The sequence below is a fragment of the Epinephelus moara genome, chromosome 8 (genome assembly GCF_006386435.1).
Source record: "Epinephelus moara isolate mb chromosome 8, YSFRI_EMoa_1.0, whole genome shotgun sequence".
In the NCBI taxonomy this organism is placed as follows: Eukaryota; Metazoa; Chordata; class Actinopteri; order Perciformes; family Serranidae; genus Epinephelus; species Epinephelus moara.
This window is the reverse complement of record NC_065513.1, coordinates 41,226,449-41,252,235: the sequence shown is the minus strand read 5'-3', so window position 1 is coordinate 41,252,235 and position 25,787 is coordinate 41,226,449. Positions and strand designations below refer to the sequence as shown.

Below are 25,787 nucleotides of genomic sequence, written 5' to 3'. Positions count from 1 at the left end.
TATTGATTTTCAGAGGAGGTCCTGCCTTCCTGCTCCTTTTGTAGCAGGAAGCAGAACAAGTGCAGTGGGCACTGTCTTAGATGACAAGTTGAATGTTGATCTGTAAGAAGCAAACCAACACCTATTCTTTTTAAGGAAGCTGAGGAGTTTTGATGTAGAAAGGAGTATCATGAAAATGTTCTATTCTTCTTTTATCACATCAGTTTTTTCTTGTAACATTGTTGGTTTGATAACGTGAGCCTTAAAAACAAGAACAAGTTGGAAGAAGTGGCCAAGTTGTGCTGTAAGATCACTGGTATTACTTTTAATTACCTCCAGCATCCGTACGCAGACGGGGTCACCTCTAAATGTTGAGTTTCACATGCTTCCATCAGGGCAGAGGTTTTGCCTCCCTAAATGCAGCACTAAGCGTTACAGATTGTCCTTTGTCCCGTCTGCTGTTGCTTTTCTTAACCAGCAGTGATTATTAATATCCATGATTTACCTCTGGCAGTGTGTGATACTGGATACTGTGTGTTATGTTTCCTCCTGTGTGTCTGTTTTGTTGTAGTCAAGGCTACTGTCTGTATCTCAAATTGCCCCTCTGGGACATTAAAGGTTTCCTTACCTTGCCTTACCTTACTCACTGAGAGCTCTGTAACAAAACAAACTCTCAAGAGTTGGTATTATCGAAAGTAGATAAGTTTCCAGTTAATTCACTGTCTCTCCTCTTGACTATAAACTTCCTCAAGTGGTGCCTCTCAGTGTTTAGTCTTGTTTAGTCCCAGTCTATGAAACATAGATCAACAGGACTGAGTTTAACCAAAATGAAACCACGAGCCAAACAATCAGAGCCTAAAACTCAAGCCACATGGCAGAATGTGGAGGCACACAGGAGGAATGAAAATGTATGATTCAGCACTCAGATCTTTGGTTTTTAAGACTCGAGACTGAAGGTAAACAAGGGTTTCACCCTCAGGGCCTGGAGACAGACTCTGCTGGTGTAAGCAGAGTCAGCACCATCTCACTTCTAAAACTTCTGCATCTTTTTATAGGAAATGAAACAATGGAATAAAAAAGTAGTAGTCTAAAGAAAGTACAAGTATATTTTGACCAAGCCATGGAAACAGGGAGTTAAAGATGGCATGCCTGTGTTGCAAGGCAACGATGTTAAAAACAACACCTGCTCTTTTTGAGTTTGTGTCAGGTGAGAACAGAAAAATTTGCAGTAGAAGTGTGTTTATTTCCTGTGTTGTGGTACTACAACACTTGGTCTAAGATTCAGGTTGCTTCAAGTGTAGTTCATGCGTCGTTTCAATTCACTTGTTTCCTTATTTTCGCTTTTAACTACACTTTAAAATCTTCTCTTTTTCTCCTTGAAAGCACTTCTAAACTCTCAAAAGTGAAACACAGCTGGTCCTCATAAAGGGTAGACGTGATCACCTGTCGCATTTCTGACTAAATCCACATCTTGCTGTCACACAGTTTGATATTCATCTGCTTTCCTCTTGTAATCCCTCCAGACTTTTCTCATTTACTTTAACCTTAACCACGAGTATTGCTTTCATGGTCTTACCTTTTATTTTCTTTCTTCCCAACACCCCTGCGTGATGAGCCTCTTTATCTGTCCCCTCACCTGGCCGACACACAACTCCTCACCTGCAGAGCCCTGTTGTTCTGCTTCACACTGTAGATAGTTATCTCAGCACGGACGGATAACTTTAAGGTCCCCACCACTGTGCCGGCCAGACACAACCCAGACACCATCAGATAAAACGCCACAAGGTGTTCATCATTGTTCTGCTAATCTCCGCTCCATTTCAGCAACCCTGCTGTGCTTCGTTCCGTGGGTATATACGGGTCCGTGGGTATGTGAACAGCGTGAACCAGCTTATTTCTCAACGAAATAGGGAAATCTATGATTGAGAGTAAATAGATGAGGAAAGGGAAGACAGATAGGACACAATGTGTTAAGCCCTAATTTCTTTTCCAGTTTTATTTCTCACTAAAGAATTATTACTTAGGATTAATTGGTGCATTTTAACACCCAGTTCCAGCACTTCTATGCGACACATCCTCATTAAAATCTAACTTTTCTAAATGTTTCTTTTGTGTAATTATTCTTCAGAAATTGCTCGTCTCCATGTGTTGCCTTTCTTTTGTATGTTTTTTTTCAGAAAGCTCCCACAGGTTTTGAAACTTCTCAGAAGATTACAGATTTTTTGAAGTAAATATAGATCAAAAAGTTTTTCTGAATAAATGGAAATCCTGGTTTGTTATTCAACTATTACAGAAGCTTGTATAGAGATTCACCAGCCTTGTCTCTGCCCTCAGTTTGACACTGTAACACCAGAGATCTTGGATTTAGACTGTTGACCACAGACATAAAACCTTTTTGACAACCTTGGATGTAAGAGAGAAGCCCTTTTAGATCCTGTAAATGTCCGTATATTTGATCTCCAACTATACATGGTGACCCTCTAAAGCTTTTATTATTACAGTGCTGAAAAATAATCAAATATTTGTTATCATGTTAGTATGACACCACATTATGTGTAAACCTGACGCACCAGATGGTTTGTTACACACAACCATCTGAGAAGCAATCATTGGAAACTGTTTGGAAAAGGGCAGGCACTTTCATGAAATACTTGGCAGGTGAATGGATGAACCATCTGTCTGTCACCGTCTATCATCAGCCAGTTGGGAGAAGAGTGAAAACATCTTTTCCATCTAGAAAAACCGTCAATGAGAGATACTCTCCAGTTCTGATATAACTGATGCTACTGCAGCATCTACACTGTATGCTAACCTCTGTAGGAGCCGCCATGGTTGGTTTGAACGAGCAGTCGCCTCTCCATGTCATCATACACATATAAACTACACTGTAGGGATCAGCGAGTATACTATTATCTGTATCTGTTCAACCAACTAAATTATCTGTATCTGCACCTGGAATGGGTGGGGTTTATGACAGTAGTGGGTGGAGTTTAAATCGTAAGTGGGTTGGGCAAGTACACCATTATTTGTACCTGTATCTGTATCTGCATCTACATCTGTATCTGCATCTACATCTGTATCTGTATCTGTACCTGTACCTGTATCTGCATATGTACCTGTATCTCTATCTGTTCAACCAACTAAATTATCTGTATCTGCACCTGGAATGGGTGGGGTTTATGACAATAGTGGGTGGAGTTTAAATCGTAAGTGGGTTGGGCAAGTACACCACCATTATCTGTATCTGTATCTGTACCTGTACCTATATCTGTATCTGTTCAACCACCTAAATTATCTGTATCTGTAAATGTACTCAGAATGGGTGCAGCTAGAACCAGAAGTGGGTGTTGCATGGACTAGAAATGGGTGGGACCAAACCAGAAGTTGTTAATTTAAGCCTGAAATTGATTAGAAGTTGCTATATTTATTATTTATTGGAAAACTACTCACAGAATAATCTCAGGATTCAGGTCAGTTTTAATCACAAGAGTAACAGATCAAATATAGCTATCTAAATGGGTTTTCCTTCATCACCAGTACAGATATTACTGGTGATAGAGATATATACTCATACTGCTCCTCACAGCATGCTGATTTGTGACATGTGACTTAAAGCCTGACAAGATGAATTTGAGTGTGATCCCATTGTTCTCGCATGATCTTGTGATGTCACAAGAATCTGTGTTCCCTCTGAATCCAAAAACAGAAATTTAAACACAAACAGGATTTTTCCAGGCACTTCATCTCGGTGACGGAACAAAAGTACAGCGGTAGAAGCAACTTGTGACTTTGATGGCTTGGTGGTAACCTTAGATTTGCAGACTCTTGCAAACCTCCTAAAAATATTCTTGTCTTGCTGTTTTATGGTGTGACAGTGCTGTGGTTTAGGTCTGGTTAGGTTTAGGTACAGATAATGGTTTCAGGTTGAAATGCATGTTTAAAACATGGAAAATGAAATCTCATGGAAGTTTTCATGAGTTTACTATCCAGACAGGATTGACTTTGATGTTGGCTTGCTGTTTATCTGTATACAGTATGATGATGTAAGAAATGTAAGCCTTTCTTCTCATGTGTGTCCTTCCCACAGAGTGCAGCTCAGACTGTCAGCGCTGCACAGCTGACCTCCAGATGGGCGTTGGCAGTATTTGTCTGTGGTGTAAAGTGCCGAGGACCTGGCTGCTGGGCGACCACTGCGTCTCCCACTGTCCCCACGGACACTACGGCTGGCACGGAGCCTGCATCAGTAAGGACTTTCACTTCCCTGCCTATATACAGTATATAACAAGGTCAGAGGTCAGGCTGGAGCTCCCCTGAATGTAAAACATGCAAGAATAATACCACCATCGCTTGTATGTTTTATTCATCAATCTAAGATCTTGAAATTGGGGTCATGTTGTTGACCTGGTACAAATTTTTTTCTTGACCCTCTTCAAAGAAGAATGACTGAATACAAAGCCAGTGTTTAAAAAAACATTCTGCTTTATGAATAAGTCTTTGCTATGTCACAGGTTATTCTTTTTATTTAGCAGTGGAATTTATTCCAGTGTTCATCTCCTCAGGCTGTAGAAGGACATAAGGAAACTGCTCAGAGATACACTTCCTGATTCTGTTATAATGCCCAGTAGTGCACTAAATCCCCAAATTTACTCCCAGCTCACTGTCGATGCTTTAACGCTCAACTGCAAACTGTGTAGAGATTCAAAACAATGACTGGGCAGATATTTGGGGATTTGGAGGAGTTACTGTGTTTGAGGAAACCTGTATTATTGTTTAAACTGTTACTGTGCGCGAGAAATGAGAGAACTAAAAGGCTTCATGTTGGAAAAAGTGTTCCGACGTGTTTTAGTGAATCACTAGTACAGGATTATGTGGCTATCATCACCCCCATTGGAATCATTATAGTGATTATTATTACATCATCATTATTGTAGTCATCAACATTTTCTCATCATTCTCATCAGATGGTGTATTAATTAAAGGTACACACAACTGAGTGCAACAGTCATGACATACTGCCGTTGCAAACGACACTGCAAGCTCTCTTTGTCGGCACTGGAGGTTTTTAACCAGACTGTATTAAATAATAGACTTAGCCACCGTCACGTCACCCATAGGTTTGTGGACTCCTTTTTTGGAGCATCCAGTTTGGCATTTTCGCTGTTGCCATCTTAAATTTTTGGAGCCAGAAGTGACATTGTTTGGACAAGATGGTTAAGCTAACCTTAGTTAGCTGCTAATGCTAATTTTTGCTAGTGAAAAACTAGCTTAAAACCATTGAATCAAAATGTACTTGCCAGAAAAAAACATCTTACTCCTCATGTTATGTTCACACCAGGTGCGAATAAAACAATTTGTGTGAGTGATATATTTGTAAAGTCAATGTAAAGACATGATTAGACGCAAATTCCCGCCTGGTAGCGCAATGGACACAGTGAAAATGACACGAATTAAGCCGTAAGAATGACGCAAATAGTGCGATTTTATGTTTCTGTTTGGAAAATCTGAAGTTCAGTTACCAATCGCCCCACGATAGCCAGCCATCACTGAGATCCTTCAGGGTCGTATGACTCCAAGAACATACCGGCGGAAGCTCATTCATCGATTCAGTGATTTCGCATGCTTATGACACAAGTTTTTTGCCTATATGAAGCGAGTCATCACAAAATATTCTGGCGTTCAAGCTCGAGAACACAACATTAGAGGGTCTTTTAGTCCAACCAAACACTAAACAAGACTTTTTAGGCGACCAAAACGTCACAGTTCACTGTATAAACTGAAAACACACTGAAATAGCAACAGCTACGACTTCGCCTGTAAATCTGTGAATCTGAGTTTACACCATGGTTACGTTGTCGCTGTGGAAGCGACTTGTCAATGAACAGCATCCACCTGTCACTAAAAGCAGCCTCACCCTTAAAAATGCATAACTTTAAACCTTAATATAGTGTAAACAGATGAATTATATAAAAACTGGACCCCTGTAGTTGCCGTGAATGTTGGAATTAGCTATCAGGACCAAAACTGTTTCTGTACCAGGCTGTAAACATGTTTATTTCTGCTGTGAAGTTGGGTTATTTGACATGGAGGTTTATGGGGACTGGCTTCTGGAGCCAGCCTCAAGTGGTCATTAGAGGAACTGCGGGTTTTGCCACTTCCAGGTTCATGTTTCAGCCCTGGAGGTTGCGTCTTGCTTTGTACACACTTATGGATGCACACAGGGCTGTTACAGGACTCTGGACTCCAAGAACTTCAAGAGCACAGAGCTGTATTTAGTTGTTCAAAACTTTCCATTGTCCACTGTGTTCTGCGTTATTATACATCCATTGTTTTCCTCTGTTTGACGCTTGACTGGCGTTCTTTTAATTAGGAGAAAATTAGCGCCACCTTCTTCTTATCTCAGCGAACCCATTCCCAGTATTCACATAACAGCAGTGGCTGAAAAAGTTCATAAGGTCACATTTTCTTTTGCCAACTTTCTACATAAATGTGGTTAAAATTTGCGCTACATATGGAGGGAAACCCACCTACTGTCTTCATCACCTTCCTCATCATCCTAATCCCCCTGACCACCATCATCTCTATTCTCCTGGTCCTCGTCATAATCATCCTCGCCTTTTCATCATCATCACCTTCATCATCATGCTGTGGTTTAGCAGCTCAGCAGCTGTAGCCGTTGCCTCCATACGGAGCTGCTGTAAATCTGCGCACAGATGTAAATGCAAAGTGTGAACAGGAAGCTTCAGGCTGTGAGAGCAAAACCTCTGGAGTCTCATTTAGCTGAGCCATAGGCACTCACCTCCATGCACACACACACACACACACACACACACATATACACATATATAGCCTATATGTATGCATAAAGAAAGATAGACAGAAATAGCACTTGTATATACAAACCAAACAAACACAAATAAACCTCTGCTTACACACAGATGCTGTTGAAATAAAAATAAATTTCGCCACCTCAGAGTGAATTTTAGTGAAGTTTCCATCTTTTCAGCCGTTTTTTGGTGGTGTTGATAATTAATATGCACGGCTGGATATAAGAAGTGTGTGGTGGTGGGGTGTGGGGTGTGGGGATTGTGAGCAGCAGAGCAATCTGAGAATGATTAGACCCTTGATAGTGATTAGTGAGACTTATGAATATGTATTTTTAAACTCAAGAATGTGGCTTTAATTAGAATTTAGCATGATTTTTTTTTTTTTCATCAAGGACTTGATATTTCAGCAGCTTTTAGTCCTCCAACTTTTCTGAGAGTTTCAAGATGTTCACAGTGGGTGTGTTACTACAGTTATGATTTCATACTGCATATTCTGTTCTCCTATCATGTTCTCCTTGTATTATGCTTCCATGGGTCAGTTCCCAACAATGCTGCGTTATTTTACTGTTTACCTCATTCATAAATTCTTAGCAGTAAGTTTATGTGTTGATACTGTCGGTTGTGACACGTTCATGCTGCATTATTCTATTTTATCTCACATGTTTATGCCTCTGGCATTATGTTGTCGGGTTGTTCATCCGTCCATCCAATTTTCGTAAAAGCAATATCTTAAGAACGCCTTGAGGGACTTCAAAATTTGGCAGAATTGTCCACTTGGACTCAAGGATGAACTGATTAGATTTTGGTGGTCGTAGATCAAAGGTCAAGGTCACTGTGACCTGGTCTGTCTTTTTCTTGTGAATGCCATATGTCAAGAACAAATTGAGGCACTTGCTTCACATTTGGTACACACATCCACTTGGACTAAACGATGAACTGATTAGAATCTGGTAGTCGAAGGTCAAGGTCACAGTGACCTTGACCTTTGATCTTGAGGGAGTGCTCTCAAACCATGAGCACCTTGAGGGTGTTCCCTTGAATTTGGCACAAATGTTCACTTGGACTCAACAGTGAACTGAGTAGAATTTGGTGGTCAAAGGTCAAGGTCACTGTGACCTTACAAACATGTTTTTGCCCACAACTAAAGAATTCATATGCTAAGTATGCCAAAATGTTACAAAAAAAGCTAATAGGATAGCACAATCAAGTGAAGGTCAAAGGTCAACTTCACTGTGACATCGTAAAGTTCTGTAAAAATATCTTTCTGGCTGTTATTCAACGTCATATCTCAGGAATAGAGGGGGGAGACATTTGGTCAGATACTGAACTGATGACACTAATCTCGGGTGTCCACCTTGAAGCTGTGCTGATTGTGTAGATCTTCTGTGCATAGGGGGGAGATGTGTGTGAAGCCTGCATGTTGTCACAGACATTCTCTTTTTCTTTTTACCCAGAATGCCATCCATCATGCGATGCCTGCAGTGGGGCAGGGCCTCTCTCCTGTACCTCCTGCCCCGCCGGCAGCGTTGTGTTGCCCTCTGGTCTCTGCGCTCCCAAATGTCCCCTCGGTTACTATGATAATGGTCACAGGATGTGTCAGGGTAAGTAGGGTAACTGCCTCTGCATCCTTCTCACCTAGAAGATAAGATATATAGATTCAGGGATGCTGGTGCACAGAATCTATAGCGGTAACACCTCCAAGATTACATCTGAGATTACATGGTGTCCGGGGATTCCTTGATGACTCACAGGCGGTGGACAAAATAATGAAAACACTGCACAGCACAATAATAACTTTATACTTCACCTATTATACTTTTTACTGCACTACATTTGTCTGACAGTGTTTGTTGCTTTTCAGATCACAGTTTTTCATCCCCTTCCTTTCCAGTGAAAACAATGTATCTTAAGATTTGCTGATGTTGAACATTTGTGATAAACTGAAGGATGAAGTGTTCCTTTGTGTGTTGAGAAAATTCTCCTACTTCTTAAGCTAAATAAACTCTAAAAAAACATCTTGGATCAGCTGGAAAATGCATCGTCACAAAGCTGAAAACGGCTGTTTTTTTGACACCATGAAAAGTTGACTTTTTAAAAATATGTGGTTCTCACAGGGAAGTCACGCTACAAACATACAATGATCTAAGATCTGTAGATTAAACTATCCAACAGTATATTAAGGAGTTAAAATGAGCACAGCCTTAAACATTGACAGCAGTAGAATGCAACATACAAAGGAAAACACTGACAGGGAACACTTTCCTGCACAATCAATACTTTACTTATGATATTCAAACTACATTACACTGATACATACTTTAAAGTAACATTTTGAATGCAGGACTTGTAGTGTAGTAATTTCACAAAACAGTATTTTTACCTCAATAAAGGATCTGAATACTTCTTCCACCACTGCAGCACAATGGTTCTGTGAAAAAGATGAAAGCTTTGTATGCCTCCTGTTCATCTTTACTGATACAGTTCACTAATGTCCTTCTCCACCTTCTGCACTATATCTGTTGGCAGTATTCGTGACTGACGTACCTGCGATTGAAGCAGGAGCTCTGTATTGTTTGAACTTACATAAGTTGCCTTATGTTGCCTTGAGAAAAGCTGACACATACAGCTACCGGTATTCAGAATCATTTGACTTAACATTTGCAGAAGCTTTAGTGACTACAAAGCACTCAGACAGTGCATACCTCTGCCAAGGCTGCTTAAAAATAAACGTAATGAAAGATAATCATGGGATGCATGAGCCAGGATTTTTTTTCATTCAAGTACATGCAGTTGGTTGATGAGAAAATTGTACAAATATTTATAAATGCCCTGCCTTGACTTATTAATAAATCCTTTGAATGATTCCTGGACCTGCGCACAAAATTAGCTGTTTTTGCTTTTGTGTGTTGCCTGACTTTCAGCGCAATTTCCTGTAGATATGAGGAGTATGTTTTTATGCTTCTGTGCCAGTAATAGCTGTGGCATTATAAGAGGCATAATGTTTTCAGGTTGTCCATCTAATCCCTTTGTTCGTCCGTCCATCCCATTCTCGTGAACACAATATTTCAAGAGGGCTTTGAGGGAATTTCTATCAATTTGGCACAGTTGTCCACTTGGGCTCAACAATGAACCAGTTAGTCTTTGGTGGTTAAAGGTCAAGGTCACTGTGACCTTATCTGTCTCATTCTTGTGAAGGACATATCTCAAGAATACCTAGAGGGACTTTTTTTTTTTTTTTTGTCAAATTTGGCACAAACATTCACTTGGACTCAAAGATACATTCAATTTTGGTCGTCAAAGGTCAATGTCACCATGACCTTTCATCCATCTCATTTTTGTGAATGCGTTATCTCAAGAATAGCTTAAGGGAATTTCATTAAATTTGCATCAAACATCCATTTTGGGTCAAGGATGAACTGATCAGAATTTGATGGTCAAAGGTCAAGGTCACTGTGACCTCGTGTCTGTCCTTTTTTGTGAACAGGACATCTCAAGACGCCTTGAGGGAATTATTATTATTTTTTTAAATTTGGCACAAATGTCTACTTGGACTCAATGAACTGATAAACTGCTTAGTTTTGGGTGGTTAAATATCAAGGTCATTGTGTCGTCTGTGTCAAATTACCTCAAGAACATCTTGAGGTAATTTTTTTCAGATTTGGCACAAACATTCACTTGGACTCAAAGATACATTCAATTTTGGTGGTCAAAGGTCAATGTCACCATGACCTGTCATCCATCTCATTTTTGTGAATGCATTATCTCAAGAATACCTTGAGGGAATTTCTTTAAATTTGGCTCAAACATCCATTTCGAGTCAAGGATGAACTGATCAGAATTTGATGGTCAAAGGTCAAGGTCCCTGTGACCTCGTGTTTGTCCTTTTTTGTGAACATGACATCTCAAGACGCCTTGAGGGAATTATTGTTTTTTTTTATTTGGCACAAACGTCTACTTGGACTCAGCAAACTGATAAACTGCTTAGTTTTAGGTGGTTTAAAGTCAAGGTCACTGTGACCATGTCTGTGTCAAATTACCTCAAGATTTTTTCAGATTTGGCACAAATGTTAACTTGGACTCATCGATGAACTAATTCAATTTTGGTGGTCAGAGGTCAAGGTTACCATGACCTTGTGCCAGTCTCATTTTGTGAACAGGATATCTCGAGCAATTTTTTTTTTTAAATTTGGCACAAACTTCCACTTGGACTTAAGAATGAACTGATTAGAATTTGGTACTCAAAGGCCAAGAGGAAGTGATAACATTTTAAGTCTGAAAAGTCAAAAGTCAACATCACTGTGACATCTTAATGTTCTGCAGTATGAAAAACACTTCTGGCGATTACTCTGTGCTGTTGGGGGGATGATGTGTGTGAAGCATCCATGTTTTTACAGACATGGATGTAACAGGCAAAACAACACAACACATTCTTATTGGATGTCATAGTCATAGTGTAACTGTAGTCTTATGAGCCGGTGGATCATTTGCAAACTCAACAAAAGTTGTGCAACAAAAGTGTCAGAAATGATGACAAATGTGAAACATGATAAAACCATATTGTCCAAGAGTTCAATACTTTGACCATCCCTGGATCCAACACAGCTACATTCAGCCAGTATCTGGTGGCGGCTGGTGTAATTACATCCTGTCACTGATCTCTTCCTCTCTGACCTTGTATCTAACCTGACCTCCATGTCCCTGCAGCGTGTGACAGCCAGTGCCTGACGTGCGACATGGCCGGGGTTTGTACATCCTGCCGTGACCTGGCCAAGGTGCTGCTGTTCGGAGAATGCCAATATGACAGCTGCGCCCATCAGTACTACCTCAACACCACGACCCGGGCCTGCAGAGGTACGCAGCCATCACCATGACAACCCAACACACACTGCAGGGGCACAGGGAAGGAGAGGGAGAAACACTGGGTTAATAATGAGCATATGTAGTGCGCCCTTTATGATATCCATAAATTATTCTCCATCCATATTGCATGTAGTGCAGTGTGCTACATCGAGTTTATGGGGTCCATTGATCAAGTAATAAACTGTGGGACCAGATATGCAAATCCTAAACATTGCGTGTGCGTTTTTTAACTTAGTATTAAATCTTGCAGTGTGCAGAGAAGCTGATGAATGAGCCTCAGAGGATCCATGACCACACTGACTAACTTGTCCTTTCTTCATTCTGCATGCAATAACTCTGTTCGTATATTTAATTACACACTAACCAGCCCGGACCACATCCTGTCAGACTGAATCTCACTCCGCTTTAGTGCCAACTCACAAATAAGATGTGTGAAAATATGTTTTCTCCTTTGTGCTTATCTCGAAGAGTAATGACTAGATGGGATTTAGGTTCAGAATGCAAACAGCCCGACTGTGTTGTCATGCTGGCTTAACACTGATATCAACTCTAATTCACAGAAAGCCATTTCATGTGAAGCTTACTACTTCTAACAAAACGTCACCTCGCAGACTTCCCTCTATCAGCGATTTGGTTCAATGTAATGAGATTTTTACAGGTATCGGGCCCAAAGGAACTGGCCCCTGAGGTGGAACCACCGCCTCCCATGTCTAACACGGGATTAGAAACTAAGCTAACCGCTAGTGGCAAGATAGACAGTTTGATTTCCTGTGAGGCAGCTAGCAGTGCCTCCCACCTCGACAGGTGGTTTCAGCCATCCAGCCCATGACGCTGTGTTTATCCCCCCAGCTAGCCGCAGTCGCTACCTGGATAATCCACTGAACCTTGGATGAACCCAGAGCAATAGAAAGCAGCACTGCTTGCTGCTCTCTGAAAACTGAAAGGGCTTTGAGGACCCTCTGGGAGACTTTGAGCCACAAGGGAAATTTCCCTGAGAGAATCTTTAGCAGTATAACCCCGTCAGCACTTCTACAAACAACCTACATTCATTTGGATTTATCAATGATCTTTTTCTCAGGAGAACCCCCTAATTTTACCTCTAAGCTTTTTTGGATTCTCAGGAAAACCCTGTAGTTTAGTGTAGTGTAGTGTAGTAGCTTTCTACTCTCCCGCTGTGATGTAAGAAAGTAAATGGTGTCAGAGTTTCAACTATGTAGGTTTGGACCCGTGTGCAGAACTGACTGATGAGGAGGCAGGCAGGAAAAGTGCAATGATTTATTGTCAAAAATGTATCAACCCTGGAGTCTAGAGGAATGCAGGTAATGGGTGAACAGGCAACAGGTGGAGGTAAATCCAAAATGCATCCAGGACACTTGGAAAACTAAACTCTAGGGGGAAAAACACCACAAGGAAGAAACAGCTCAAACAAATCAGTGGAGGAGGTGCAGACAACAAACAAAGACCTGGGTTAGTATATATAGGGAGTGACTGACACAAAGAACACAAAGAAATGAAACCAGAAACAACACAGAAGATATAAGTAAATGAAACAGGAAACATGACTGAATAAACGCAACAAAGTAAGACTGAAGACCTAAAACCTAGTAAATAAAATCCTCAATAAAGAAACATGTGAAAACAAAGAGAGATTAAAGATATGGCAGATAGTCTTAAACAGAAGTCTGAGGGCCTCTGGCAGGACTGTGACAAATGGTAGAGGGTGAAGATATGAACGGTACGATGTGTTACTGCTTCTCATGAGGTGGTGTTTACCAGCAGGACAGTGATCAAAAAGAATCTCCTCTTCAGGATTTAGTCATTTCAAGGAAATGAGGATGTTTTTGGGTAAATATAAAAATGTGGAACTTACGTTAAGATCTAAATATGGATCACAGTTTTCTTTTCCTCACCATATGACTCAGAAAAAAGACTGCAGAGTTCACTGATAGTCCAATAATTAGTTTACCAGAAAATTAAAGATGTTAATTGTTAGCAACCATGGTGGCCTTGCTCAAGGGATACCAATGTGAGTCAGTCAGTTGGTCCAACACTTTACTAAAAAGCAAAAAATCTCACGAACCAATGGATAGATTGCCTTTTTCCACAGACCCTTATGGTTACTAGACAATACATCTTAATGAGTTTCTGTGTTGCACGTCCAGCATGTCGACAGTTCTTGAGTGTCATTTATTGTGACCAGTTTATCAATTAACTTCACCAAAGGATCAAAACAAACTTTTATCCGTCTTACAATTTGATTTTCTTTACGATTGGCATAACTGTCCAATAAAGCCATTAGCCTGGCTGCACACTCTTTAACATGTCAGTTTAATAATCACACATTTTTTTGTCGAAACTTTATATTCTGTATGATATAAAGGCCCTCTGGTTTCCTCTGTAATCGCAGTAAGTCATCTCTTCTTTGTGAAATCTGTGTCCTACTTCACTTTGAATACAACACCAACACATTTGTCCTAATTGTGTTTAATTCTCTTGTCAATATTAATGGAGCGCAGCGCAAACACAACAGATGTGCAGGTGATAAGAGAGAAAGGGAATTAAAAAACACAAACAGGTTTGGAATAAATCCCCTTGTTGAAAAGAGTTTATTAATCTCTCTTGCTCTCTCTCTCTCTCCCTCCTCTCTTCTGTCCTGTTCTCACCTTTTGCTCTCACTTCTAATCCCGACATCCCCGCACACAAACACATACACACCTCCTCCTCCTCTGCTGCTCTCCAACCTGTTTCCAGAGTGCGACTGGAGCTGTAACGCCTGTAAAGGCCCTCTGCGGACAGACTGCCTGCTGTGCATGGAGGGATACGTGTTGCAGGATGGAGTGTGCACTGAGGGGTGCTCCCCCGGCTCCTATCAGGACGGAGACAAATGTCTCGGTCAGTTCAGCGAAGAGCAGATAAGCTGACTCACATCACACTGAGCAACAATGAATGTGTGCAGCTACGATAGATTAGATTAGATTAAACTGTACTGTTTTTGCACAGAGTATGGGTACTGAGACAACAAAATGCTGTTAGCATCTAAACCAAAATGCAAATTTTGCAGAATAAAGTAAAGAATAATCTGTAGTGTCAGCTGCACATATTTATCCTTCTTTTGCTCTGTTTTTCTTTTATCTTCCTGCATTAGTGAGTGGTTGAAATAGCTGTTCAGAGATTTTTTTATCATCTGTTTCTTATTAAAACAGTTAATCAGCAGCAGGGGATCCAAGAGGTTCCTTGAGACCCCTTTACCAGTCTGAACTCTGATGGTTTTCCATGAACTGCTCAGGTCAAATTCCTCTTGTTAAGAACATTAAAGTTCTTTACAGCTCTTTTTTAATCAATGTGAACCACCGTATTGTAATATAATCATAATAATGTTTTTATTACATGCAAAATATTCTCCCATGTGCCAAATTGTCATCATTAAAATCTGAATGTAATCCACAGAAAACTAGAAATGAAGTAAATGTGCATTTCAAGTTTGAAAATATTATAGAATAAATGTTTTTCATGTCTTAGTCATTCCCTTTGAAGCTCCAACTTCCTGTCACTTCAGTTTGATCCTTGTGTTTAATGCTCTCAGTGTGTGTCTGTCTCTCTGCCAGGCTGTGACGATCACTGTTTGGAGTGTCGGGGTCCCGGGCAGTGCCATCAGTGCCAGCCTCCCTACGCCACGCTGCAGGGTCAGTGTGTGCTGGAATGTGGCAGAAACTACTTCCTGGACGCCTCCTCCCAAATCTGCAAGCGTAAGGCTTCATTGAAAACAGTGCTTTTTTGTAAATTTCTTGTATTTCATGCCTATTTAAAGGTCCAGTCTGTAGGATTTAGGGAGATAAATTGGCAGAAATGGAATATAATATATTCTTTAGTGTATAATCACCTGAAAATAATAATCGCTCTGTTTTCGTTACCTTTGACTGAGCTGTTTATATCAACATAGGGAGCAGGTCATCATTCATGGAGATTCACATTTTGCACTGCCATTTTCGACAGTAGCCCAGAATGAAAAAACCAAACACGGGCTCTGGATAGGGCCGTTCACATTTTCATATCGGCCACTGTAGTTAGAAGCCCCTCCATGACAGGCAGCATTGGAAAAAACCCACAGATTTGTAATGTGGAACAGCTTTATTCACTGTTTTTACCGGATTAAATCCTGCCGGGAGAAGTTTCAACTGGTTGCAATCTGCAATCCTCACCACTAAATCCCCTTAAATCTTACACATTGAACCTTTAAAGCCACAGTGTGTAGGAATTTCTCCCATCTAACGTTGAAATCATATATTGCATTCAAACTGATATTGCACTCTAGCGCCTCACTGTTTGAAATGCGTATTGCAACAACGGTAGCCGCTGTGTACCAAAAAGCTATGATAACATTGATGAAACCATGTCATCCGATACTTCATGGAGTATTCATTCAGGCTCCTACACAGACACACTCGACGAGAGTTGACAAACCCCCTCCTCACCATGCTGGCTGTGTTTGCAACGTAGGACTGTTGGGGCGGGTGTAAATGGAAACAAACCAATCACGTCTTGTCTTATGACAACTGACAAGTGGCTCAACCTCACACACCTTATCCCTCTCCTCGCATCACTGCGCCACTGACAGCGGCGCTGGCCTGTGATTGCATTGGCCTGGCCTGCCTGTTGGGAAGAAAATGACAGGCAGGCCAGCAGGCCAGTCACAGCATCCTTTTAAAACCTTTCTCCTTCAGCAGCTCTCTCCACCTGGGAAAGGCTACCCCGATGTTGACCCTCGTTTTTTGAATTCACCGGTCACGTTGCCTTTTTGATTCGCTTTTGCGCTTTCTTGGCGACGAGGATTCCATCTCCCGTGATGCTGCATATGCATGATGCTGCATTATGCTCAAAGAGTGGGACTTTGTTATGCTGCAGTAGTGCTGGGGTAGTAGTGAAGCGTTTCTTGCTCCTCTCCTTCGGCTTCTCAGTCACACAGCGCAGGCCTGGCTCTCAACGATAACGCCAAAGGCGGGGCTTTTCCCGTGTAGTGCTATATGTCCCTTGCTGGCAGATGTATTTTCAAGATGGTGGAACGTTATAGAACCCCCCAAAGGACTTACCCGCCCAATGTACAAACAAATCTGAAATTCTCTGTTTACGAGAATAAGTCAGATTATTGGTGGAGGTAATAATACACCAGCGATGACATATTTATGAATGCAGACATCAACTTTTGCCAATAAACAACTAAAAACGCTACACACTGTCCCTTTAAGGAGTCCAAGACATGATTTCAAAAACAGGTGTATGTGCAAGGTCAGCTTATCAATTTGGCTTAAAAACGAGAAATAAATACAGTTAGGAAGCCTGAAAATGTCTTTTGAGGAAAAAAGGATTATAGGAACATTGTGTCCAACACAGTAACAAGATTTTTAAGTAGAAATGTGAGAATGGAAATATTAAAAAAACACATTGTGTGGTTTAGCTATATACCATCACAAAGAGTGAATATAAAAGGTGTACAAGCTTTTAAAACTTTCCTTCTAACACTGACCAACTAATCTACGTCTTCTTCAGCTTGCTCGTCCGACTGTGTGCTGTGTGACGGGGTCGGACACTGTAGAGCTTGTCGTGACCAAACCTACCTCATGGAAGGATACTGCACGCCCGACTGTGGACACGGATTCTACGCTGACCAGAAGACCAGGACCTGCCACGGTAAAAACATGATGTCTGTTTTATGTTTGAAGTGAAAAATGTTTATCTGCCAGAACACAACTCACATAGACTCAACTATTATTTTGTAAATACCAACATTTCTGACTGCAAAAACTGCCTGCTGTTGCTTAAGGAACTAACACTTCTACCAGGGCTAGTAAACACTGTTCGTCATCCTCCAGACACAACGTGGTTGAACAAGCCTCAGGGCAGAAATCACATTACTCCTGTCCAATATTCAGCATTATGATATTGATTTATGGTGCTTGTCATTATGCGTCTCTGTTGGACCGCCGCACTAATTAGCTTCAAGGTCTTTATTTTCAAGTATGTGATTACTGTGTTGCTGCTCTGTGCCGGTGACAGCTCACATGCAGATGGCGTGTCTTTAGTAAAAGATCAACTAAAACAACAAAAACACTTTGTTTGGAGATTAGTCAAACTCAAGCTAAATACTGCATGTGTTTTGTACTGTGCAGAGCATGTGAAGCTGCATGAAACATCCAGTAACTATCCACCTTATGGTCTGTCTCATCTGACTGAAGCCCAGATACCACCACGGCGACAGCATTTTTATTGTTAATGAAATCAAGAAAGCCACATAAATAATGAAAGTTAATCTCAAGGCGTCACATAAAAACAAATCCGCATGGCTGGTTGCTAGGCAACAGGCTGGTTAACCAAGGCATACAATGATGGAGCTTACAGAGAAATCCCACGGCCTGACGCTGTGTGAGGTGAAGTTGTTAAATGTTAATGTCACGCCAAAGCTACAGCTCATAACGTAAAATACGTGTGTGCTGTTCCCCTCTGATTAGTCTCACAGCAACAAATACACAATCGGTGCTATTTTACAGTTTATCTAGAACAGCGGGTCCCAACTGGTCCAGCCACAGGGTCCAGATTTCTCCTAAATCATTAGTCCTGGGTCCACACACTTTAACATACTCAGTGTCATACTTGTGTTTGGCCGTGTTGTGGAGCTAGTTTGCTGTCTCTGTTTAGTAGCTGTCCAGTATTTGCTCACTCTACATTAGGACACAGCACTTCAAAAAAATCACTGTACTTCAAAATAAAGGTTTTTGGGGGTTTTTCAAACCTGACACTGCAACCCACCAGTTTGGAACGACTGATTTAGAACAAGTCACCAACAGTGATGCTGAGATTGACGTGGTGCGAATACAAAGTAGAGTAGAGTACAAATACGCACTTTGGTTTTCAAACTGGGATAAAGGAGTTTGGATGGTAATGAATTCAGCCGGATGTACAGGTGTCTCGTCGGCTACACAGAGGTCAGGGAGTGACTGTTCAATCAGGTCTGACAGGCTAATTACTGAGCTGTCAATCACACATATAAAGCAACTCTGGGGGGGAGCTGTATTTTATATTGTGGATCTTTTCCTGTCTGAAAAAAAGACTGTGCAGCTACAATAGATTACATTTGATCAGATAAAATTAGATTCAACTTCATTTTCATTGCACAGAGGTACTGAGACAATGAAATGAAGTTTAGTATCTAACCAGAAGTGCCAAATGTGTTTGAATTAGGAAATTCTGATGGAAAATCTCAGAGGAACAGAAGGGACATATTGAGGAGTAATTGATAACATTTGTTGGTGTTGATGGCAACAACCTGGATCTGAGTTTTCTAATGAATGGCAACCGATTAATGTCTTTATATCAGCCGTTTAAAGCCACACAAAATTGTTTTTTGTTGGCAGTGCAACTGTCATTACTAGTTTCAGACTGACGCATTTTCACAGCCAGTGCCCAATTTGTGTAGGTAATGTAACTGTGCCCATCTGTGTGCCCATGAGCATGTACTGTAGGTCCTAAACTCTGTGTTAAGGTGTATTGCTGTTTTAGACAGCAGAAAGCGATTGCGCCATTGACCAACAAACACCTGGTTTAAAGTCAGAATGGCGCAGTATTGTCCTGCTATTTGAAGGTTGCATTTTTTAGATGTGTACACTCTGTTTGTTACACACACATAGATGTGTGTGGATGGGTTGCAAGTAGATGAAATAATACATCGTTAATGAGGAAAAATGTGAATTCTATTCTGTAAAATGTAAACGTAGCAGAGAGCAGAGCAGAGCTGCTGTCTGACTCCCCATAAAGAAGGACACTGTGCGCATTTACGCATGAGAAATGGCGTAACTTTGTTATATCAGGTGCTTAAAGTTTAGATCTGTTTCCTCTGTCAAGTTTAGAGCTTCGGTTTTTAGTTTTACTGCTTAAATGTCAGCGCAGTGGGCATGGGCGATAGTGTCCAGTTTGGGGACCTCAAAATTGCATCTCTGCTCTTTGCAGATGATGTGGTTCTGTTGGCCTCATCACACTGTGACCTCCAGCATGCACTGGAGCGGTTTGCAGACGTGTGTGAAACAGCAAGGTTCAGAGTAAGCACCTCCAAGTTTGATGCCGTGGTTCTCAGTTTGAAAACGATGGGTTTCCCCCTCTAGGTTAAGAGAGAGTTGTGTGGTGTCAACAGTGACACCGGCACTGTGCCAGACCGTCATGGTAAAGAGGGACCTGAAGTGGAAGGCAGAGCTCTTGATTTACTGGTCTATCTATGTCCCTCACCTATGGTCATGAGCTTTGGGTAGTGACTGACAGAATGAGATTGCAGATACAAGCGGCCAAAATGAGTTTCCTTCGAAGGGTGGCTGAGCTCTGTCTTAGATATAGGGTGAGGAGCTCAGACATCCTGAGGGAGCTCGAATACAAACCTATTGCCCCTTGTGCCTGACTTTGCGCCCAGATTATGCACCATTTAACAAGCAGAAGTGGAGTTGGACACACCCTAAATGCGTTTGCGCCATTTACTTGAGACCAGTAGCTATAGATTATTTAAATAGGGCCCAGTAAAAATATGTGATAGATAACATTTGCCTAAATACTCCTTCAGCAGATACAGCATTAGCATTCATTATGGGTGAGTCAGCTATTGAAAGCCACTATACAGACAGTCGTAAAAGTGTATTTCAGCTCTGTGGCTCCTCTTTTAAAGAGTCTGGTTTAAGTCAGGTGCTGCTGTCTTTTCAGCCGTCTGGAAGATGAAATGTGGAATAATAGACTGCCAATATGAAGTGCCTGACATGAGGAGTTTCCTGTTATTAAAATACTAATTGGTTCTCCCGAGTAACACTGAAAAGAGCATTGTCTGCAGAGTCAGGTCATTAGAGGAGTACTTTTATTTTTTGGCTTTTATGTTCAAACAGTGCTCATCAACCTGCAGGCAGAAACACCAGAGGCCTTCACGATCACACTGTGGTTGTGAGATGATTTATGAAATTTGACAAAGCATAATTATAATAGAGAAATATATTATCATGTGGCCTTTGTGATAAATGCTTTCTTCTTGTGAAATAATGAACATTTTTCAGCCTCTAGGCTTCAGCTAATCCACGAGTTAATCAAGCGATATAGCCTGGAACAAAATTACTTTTTTTGTTGTTTTCTTTTCATTTTTTTCATTTTTGCCAGCCAAGAAAAAAAGTTGAGAAAGTAGTAAATTATAGCCTTATTCTCATTTAATTACATGGCCGAAAGTTTGAGAATTTAGAGTGCCTATTGGCATCATTAGAGGAGATATAATGAGATTACAATGTGGCCTCTCAAAAGAGCTGATCTTTAAAAAGTTCCCCAACAAAGTCAGTTCCAATTAAAGCCAACTTCTAAAATGCCACGCCAAGATCGGGATGCCTTGCTCGTATATCACCAGCCGTTTCACACACACACACACACACACACACACACACACACACACACACTGCTCCTGTTTTTATTTCATAACCTCCTCTCATCTCTACACCCACTCACAGTCGGATCCAGCTGCAGGTTTAATTAGATACATTTAAGGCTTAAAGTGCATTAAAATGTATAAATAAGAGAGGCTGTATGTTTTTTTTTTACTGCATTATGAAAGAGCTTTCACTTAATTGTTATTACAAATTAGTGATGACACCTGTCAGTTATTTTCTACAATATGCAGTTTGTGGTATTTGTACCATTCTTTAAAGGAAACATAAATGATCAGGCAAAAGACATTTCTTTTATATTTAATGGGATTCAAATTAAACTATAAGGCATCAAAGAATAACGACAAACATAGCAATAAAGAAAATACTGTGATGGTCCCCGTTCAAAAGTTGAGCAGAAGACAACACACACATTTTCTTTTTTGTTTTTGACACTAAAAGTAAAGAATGTTTTCCATGGTGTCAGGTATCATAGAAATTGTATTACAATGCTGAGTCATGGTTGATAAGTTGCTGCAGGTGATTGTGGACACTCCTCCTACACAGCTGTGTAGTTGTGAGCTGCATGTAAGCACTGTGTCACTTTGTAAGTGTTGTGTCTTGAGAAAGGTCTCTGAAACTGAAATGTCAACCTTGTCTAAATAAATCAATGCAAAAGTAAAGAAGTGTCTGCAGGAATTACAATTATTTATTAAGTCCCCGTTCAAAGGTTTGCTTACCCTTAGTTCTTAATAGTGTGTATCGCCACCTTTAGCATCAATGACGGCCTGATTTTGATTTTCTCAGGTGGTAAAACTGCCCATTCTTCTCGGTAAAAAGCCTCAAAGTCCTGTAAATTTTTCTGTTTTCTTGCATGAACTGCAAGTTTGAGATCTTTCCAAAGTGGCTCTATGGTATTGAGATCAGGAAACTGTGATGGTCACTCCAGATCCTTTAGTCTTTGCTACTGTAGCCACTGAAGGGTCGACATGGCCTTGTATTTTGGATCAGTCACGTTGGAAGGTCCAAGTGCCTTCCATATGCAGCTTCCAGATTTATGAATGCAAATTGTCCTCCAGTATCCTCCATGCTTCACAGTAGGGAAAAAAAGTAAGGAACACTTTATTTATTTCCATTTGCAGTATTATATTTGGTGGTATGGCTCTGTTCTAGGGCCTCCCTACATTTCCTAGGCCTACGCAGAAAGCCTCTTCCTGCGCCTACGTGGAAAGCTAAAGGCGGAGAAAGCAAACCCTTCCACCCTTCCACACACTTACGTGGAAAGCCTTAAATCAAAGTGAGCATATTCCTCTGCCCTTCCATGTGCAAACAAGGAAAGCCTTAAGGCAGAGAGAGCAAACCTCTCTGCCCTTCCATGCGCCTACATGGAAAGCCAAAGGCAGGGAGAGCAGCAGCGAAGACCCCCCGGGAACAGAACAGAGCAGCATCAATGACAAACAGAAATGACATTGATAAGTCAGACACAACATAAAAAGGAGGAGCTGGGGTGGAGGCAGGTTGCAGAGGAAGCAGCAACAGTAGGCAGGCCAGAGCAGTTTAAATAGGGCACTCTGAATGAGATTCACCAATTGGTTGCATCGAAAGGAATCATGTGATCTATCAGCTGACTCCCTTCATCAATCAGCTGCTCCATCAGTTGATTGGGCTGTTTGAGATCAGCTGATGTAGCTGGGACATGAGCTGAGCTTGACATCGTGTCCTGCCTGAACTAATGCTGTGCTCAATATTTGGTCTCATTACTCCAAATGATTTCGTCATCATAAAAATGTCCAGTTTTCACAAATTCTAAGTGTATTTCTTTCTTTTTTGTGAGATAATTTTAGAGTTTTTGGTACATTTTTCTTCTCTTTATACATTTAATTGTTTTATTTTAATCACATCTGCTAAAATCAGTTAATTGGACCAAATCCCAAAACCATTAGTTAATGAGTGTGCTCACGAACTTGAACTTTTAAAGTGTGCTTTTGGGAATAAGCTGCTCTTAACCTGAAACCTGTCTCTTTATTTCTCTGATTAATTTCCTACTGTTCTGTATTATATTTCCACTTTGATATTAACTTGTAATGTTCAGTCCACTTATACTTCATGAGCCTTATTTGCTTCTACTTTGTTCATGATTTTGTGTATCAGACTGATCTCCCCACAGAATTCATTAACGTGTGTTATCTTGTGTGTGATTCACCTCAGAGATGAAAAATGTAAACTGTTTAATCAATGTTCATGTTCAGTTTGGCTTTGATGATAACACTAAAGATAATTAATTTTGTTTTTCTGCCTCTTTCCATCCTCTCAGTGAACACCCACCCGCCTGCCCTCCAGGTCAATGGCTCCCTGCTGGTTCCCCTCGGCGGTTTTGCTCCGCTGCCCCTCACCCTGCTGCAGGTGAAGGATCCCGACAGTCCATCTGACCGGCTGATCTTCCAGCTCGTTCAGGGCCCGAGTAACGGACGGCTGGTCCTGTTCAGTGGGGAGGAAGGACAGGAGAGAGGGGGCAGAGGAAAGGCTGGCCGAGACCTGACCAGGGATGACATCTTCACCTGGGTGGAGCTGAGAACCGGCCGGGTTCGGTTCAGACACCAAAAAGACAAAGCCAGGTCAGTGGCTCTGATGTGGTTTTGGAAGGATGTTTAGGGAGACAGAGAAAGAAAGAAAATTCACCCAGAAGCACCCAAAAACTTTTAAAAATGGGCTTGCTATGATGTTTGGTGTGAAATAACCAGACAGCCTGGCAACACAATTGAATATCTCCAGCAGGTACAGTGGAATTTAAAAGCAAAAAACAGCCTGAAATCTCAGTGGTAAATGTCAGTTCTCTGTATCTGGTTCCTCAGAATCAAAGAATGAGGGCTTCTTTTCAGAGTTGCCATTTTGCTCTGACATTCAACAGTGACACAGGACAAAAAATCCATAATGCATTAGGTATAAAAAGATTTCTACACCAACAGGAGCAGGAAAAGTGATGCAGCCACAAGTTAAAGTTTTAAAGTTACAAGCTTTATTTTACTTGTTTTCCATGCAAAAATAATTACTGACAATGTGGAAACCAAATAGCTGCTAGACTTAATAACATAAACAACATCCTTCTAATGATCCACAAATAAATTAGGATTTCACAAATTTGTTTTTGGTAACACCACTATAAAATTTAACCCAAAAAACAGTCACACGTCTACGTGTATTGTAATTAAAAATGCAGAGCTCCAGGCCAGACTCGTTAGAGGAAAGATGAGGCAGTTATTCAGTGTTTTGGATGGAGATACTGGGTGAAGACTGGCAGGACTGAACAGTCCTGAGGGAGTCATTAGCCAACGGAGACGTTTTAATTGATGTCTGATTTTTCATGTAACCGTGTGAACTGTTTTCAGTGCAGCCAACCCCGACACGCATGTTCATTTACAAAATAATTAATCATAATGGCACCTTTGATGTGCACTTAAGCACGGAGGTTTCTGTGTTATTTTGCAACAGTCTGGCTGCACAAAATTTAACCAGCTGGTCTGCCATGTGTAATTGTGGCTTGACAGTGAGCCACATCACTTTGATTAGAGATCATACAGATACCTGCTGCCTTCAGGTGGCTGTGAGGAGGGTCACCGCAGTAAGGGAAAGGCCGATTTATACAGCCTCATATCACAAATCACTACTTTGCCTCAAAGGGCTTTATGATCTGTGCAGCAGACGACACCCTCGACCCTCGTTTCAATAAGGAAAAACTCAGACCAAGAAAACATTTAATGGGGAGAAACTAAAAGAGCAACTAAGGAAGGATCCCTCTCCATGGATGGACAGACAGACAGGCACTGATGATGGGGCTGAAACATTTGCTGCTGCTTTTAGTCACTCATCATTTTTTTTGCACTTTGAGCACCTTTCTGTGCACACGTCTTAAATGAATAGACTAGTTTTGCATTGATGTCCTTTTTGTGGCTTTCTAGCCCAGTTAGATAAGTGTGTGGGTATCTCCTCTGCTGTCCCTTTACATAAATAAATAGATACTGTATGTACCACTCAAGCTTGCAGTACGGAGCTGGATTGGCATCACCACAGCCTCTGCAGCACTTCTCCTCCCACTGTGACGCACAGCAAGCCACCAAAATACCAAAGTGCCGCAGGCAAGAAAATAACCTCAGTGTGCCCCAGGAACCAGTTGCGAGGTGCAACACTGTGCTCTGTGCTGGCACAACACCACAGCAGATCCTTAAAAAAACACACAGAGAGATAGAGACAAAAAACAGGGGGTACACACTTGTGACTAAGTGAGACAGGAACTGTGCATTTGAGCAGAGGGAGAAACTTTATTTCAATCAGGAGAGACAGGAGAGTGAAGTAAAGATAATATTAAATACAGAACATGAGTATACAAATTAACACATGATTTGTGCTGATTAAGATTAAACAAAGGTGCTTGGACACAACAGGGCAATATTTTGCGATCAAGGGAAATCTAACCAGCTGCAGGATAAATCCCCCCATGGAGTCCAGACACCGGTGGTGGTGGCTGATGACTCTGAGGCTCCTGACCGATGAGGCAGATGAGGCTGATGAATCCGTAAAGACTGGGTGGTGAGGGGGAGGTGGAGGGCACGCACGACGGCAGCAAGACAGAACTACGGCAGAGAAAGAACCACATTTAAAATGAGGAGCAGTGACATGATAGGCTGACAGAGAAGGTGTG

The 25,787-nt window shown here is 41.2% G+C and overlaps 1 protein-coding gene across 1 annotated transcript in view; it reads left to right on the top strand.

Moving 5' to 3' along the window:
• Window positions 1-25,787, top strand: part of fras1 (Fraser extracellular matrix complex subunit 1) — a 399,990-nt gene that overhangs the window by 246,777 nt on the left and 127,426 nt on the right. The window contains exons 20-26 of the mRNA XM_050050884.1: window positions 4,067-4,222; window positions 8,258-8,404; window positions 11,508-11,654; window positions 14,415-14,555; window positions 15,269-15,409; window positions 17,208-17,348; window positions 23,406-23,706. Of these exons, the coding sequence (XP_049906841.1) occupies window positions 4,067-4,222; window positions 8,258-8,404; window positions 11,508-11,654; window positions 14,415-14,555; window positions 15,269-15,409; window positions 17,208-17,348; window positions 23,406-23,706 (1,174 nt within the window). The remainder of the gene's footprint in view (window positions 1-4,066; window positions 4,223-8,257; window positions 8,405-11,507; window positions 11,655-14,414; window positions 14,556-15,268; window positions 15,410-17,207; window positions 17,349-23,405; window positions 23,707-25,787) is intronic.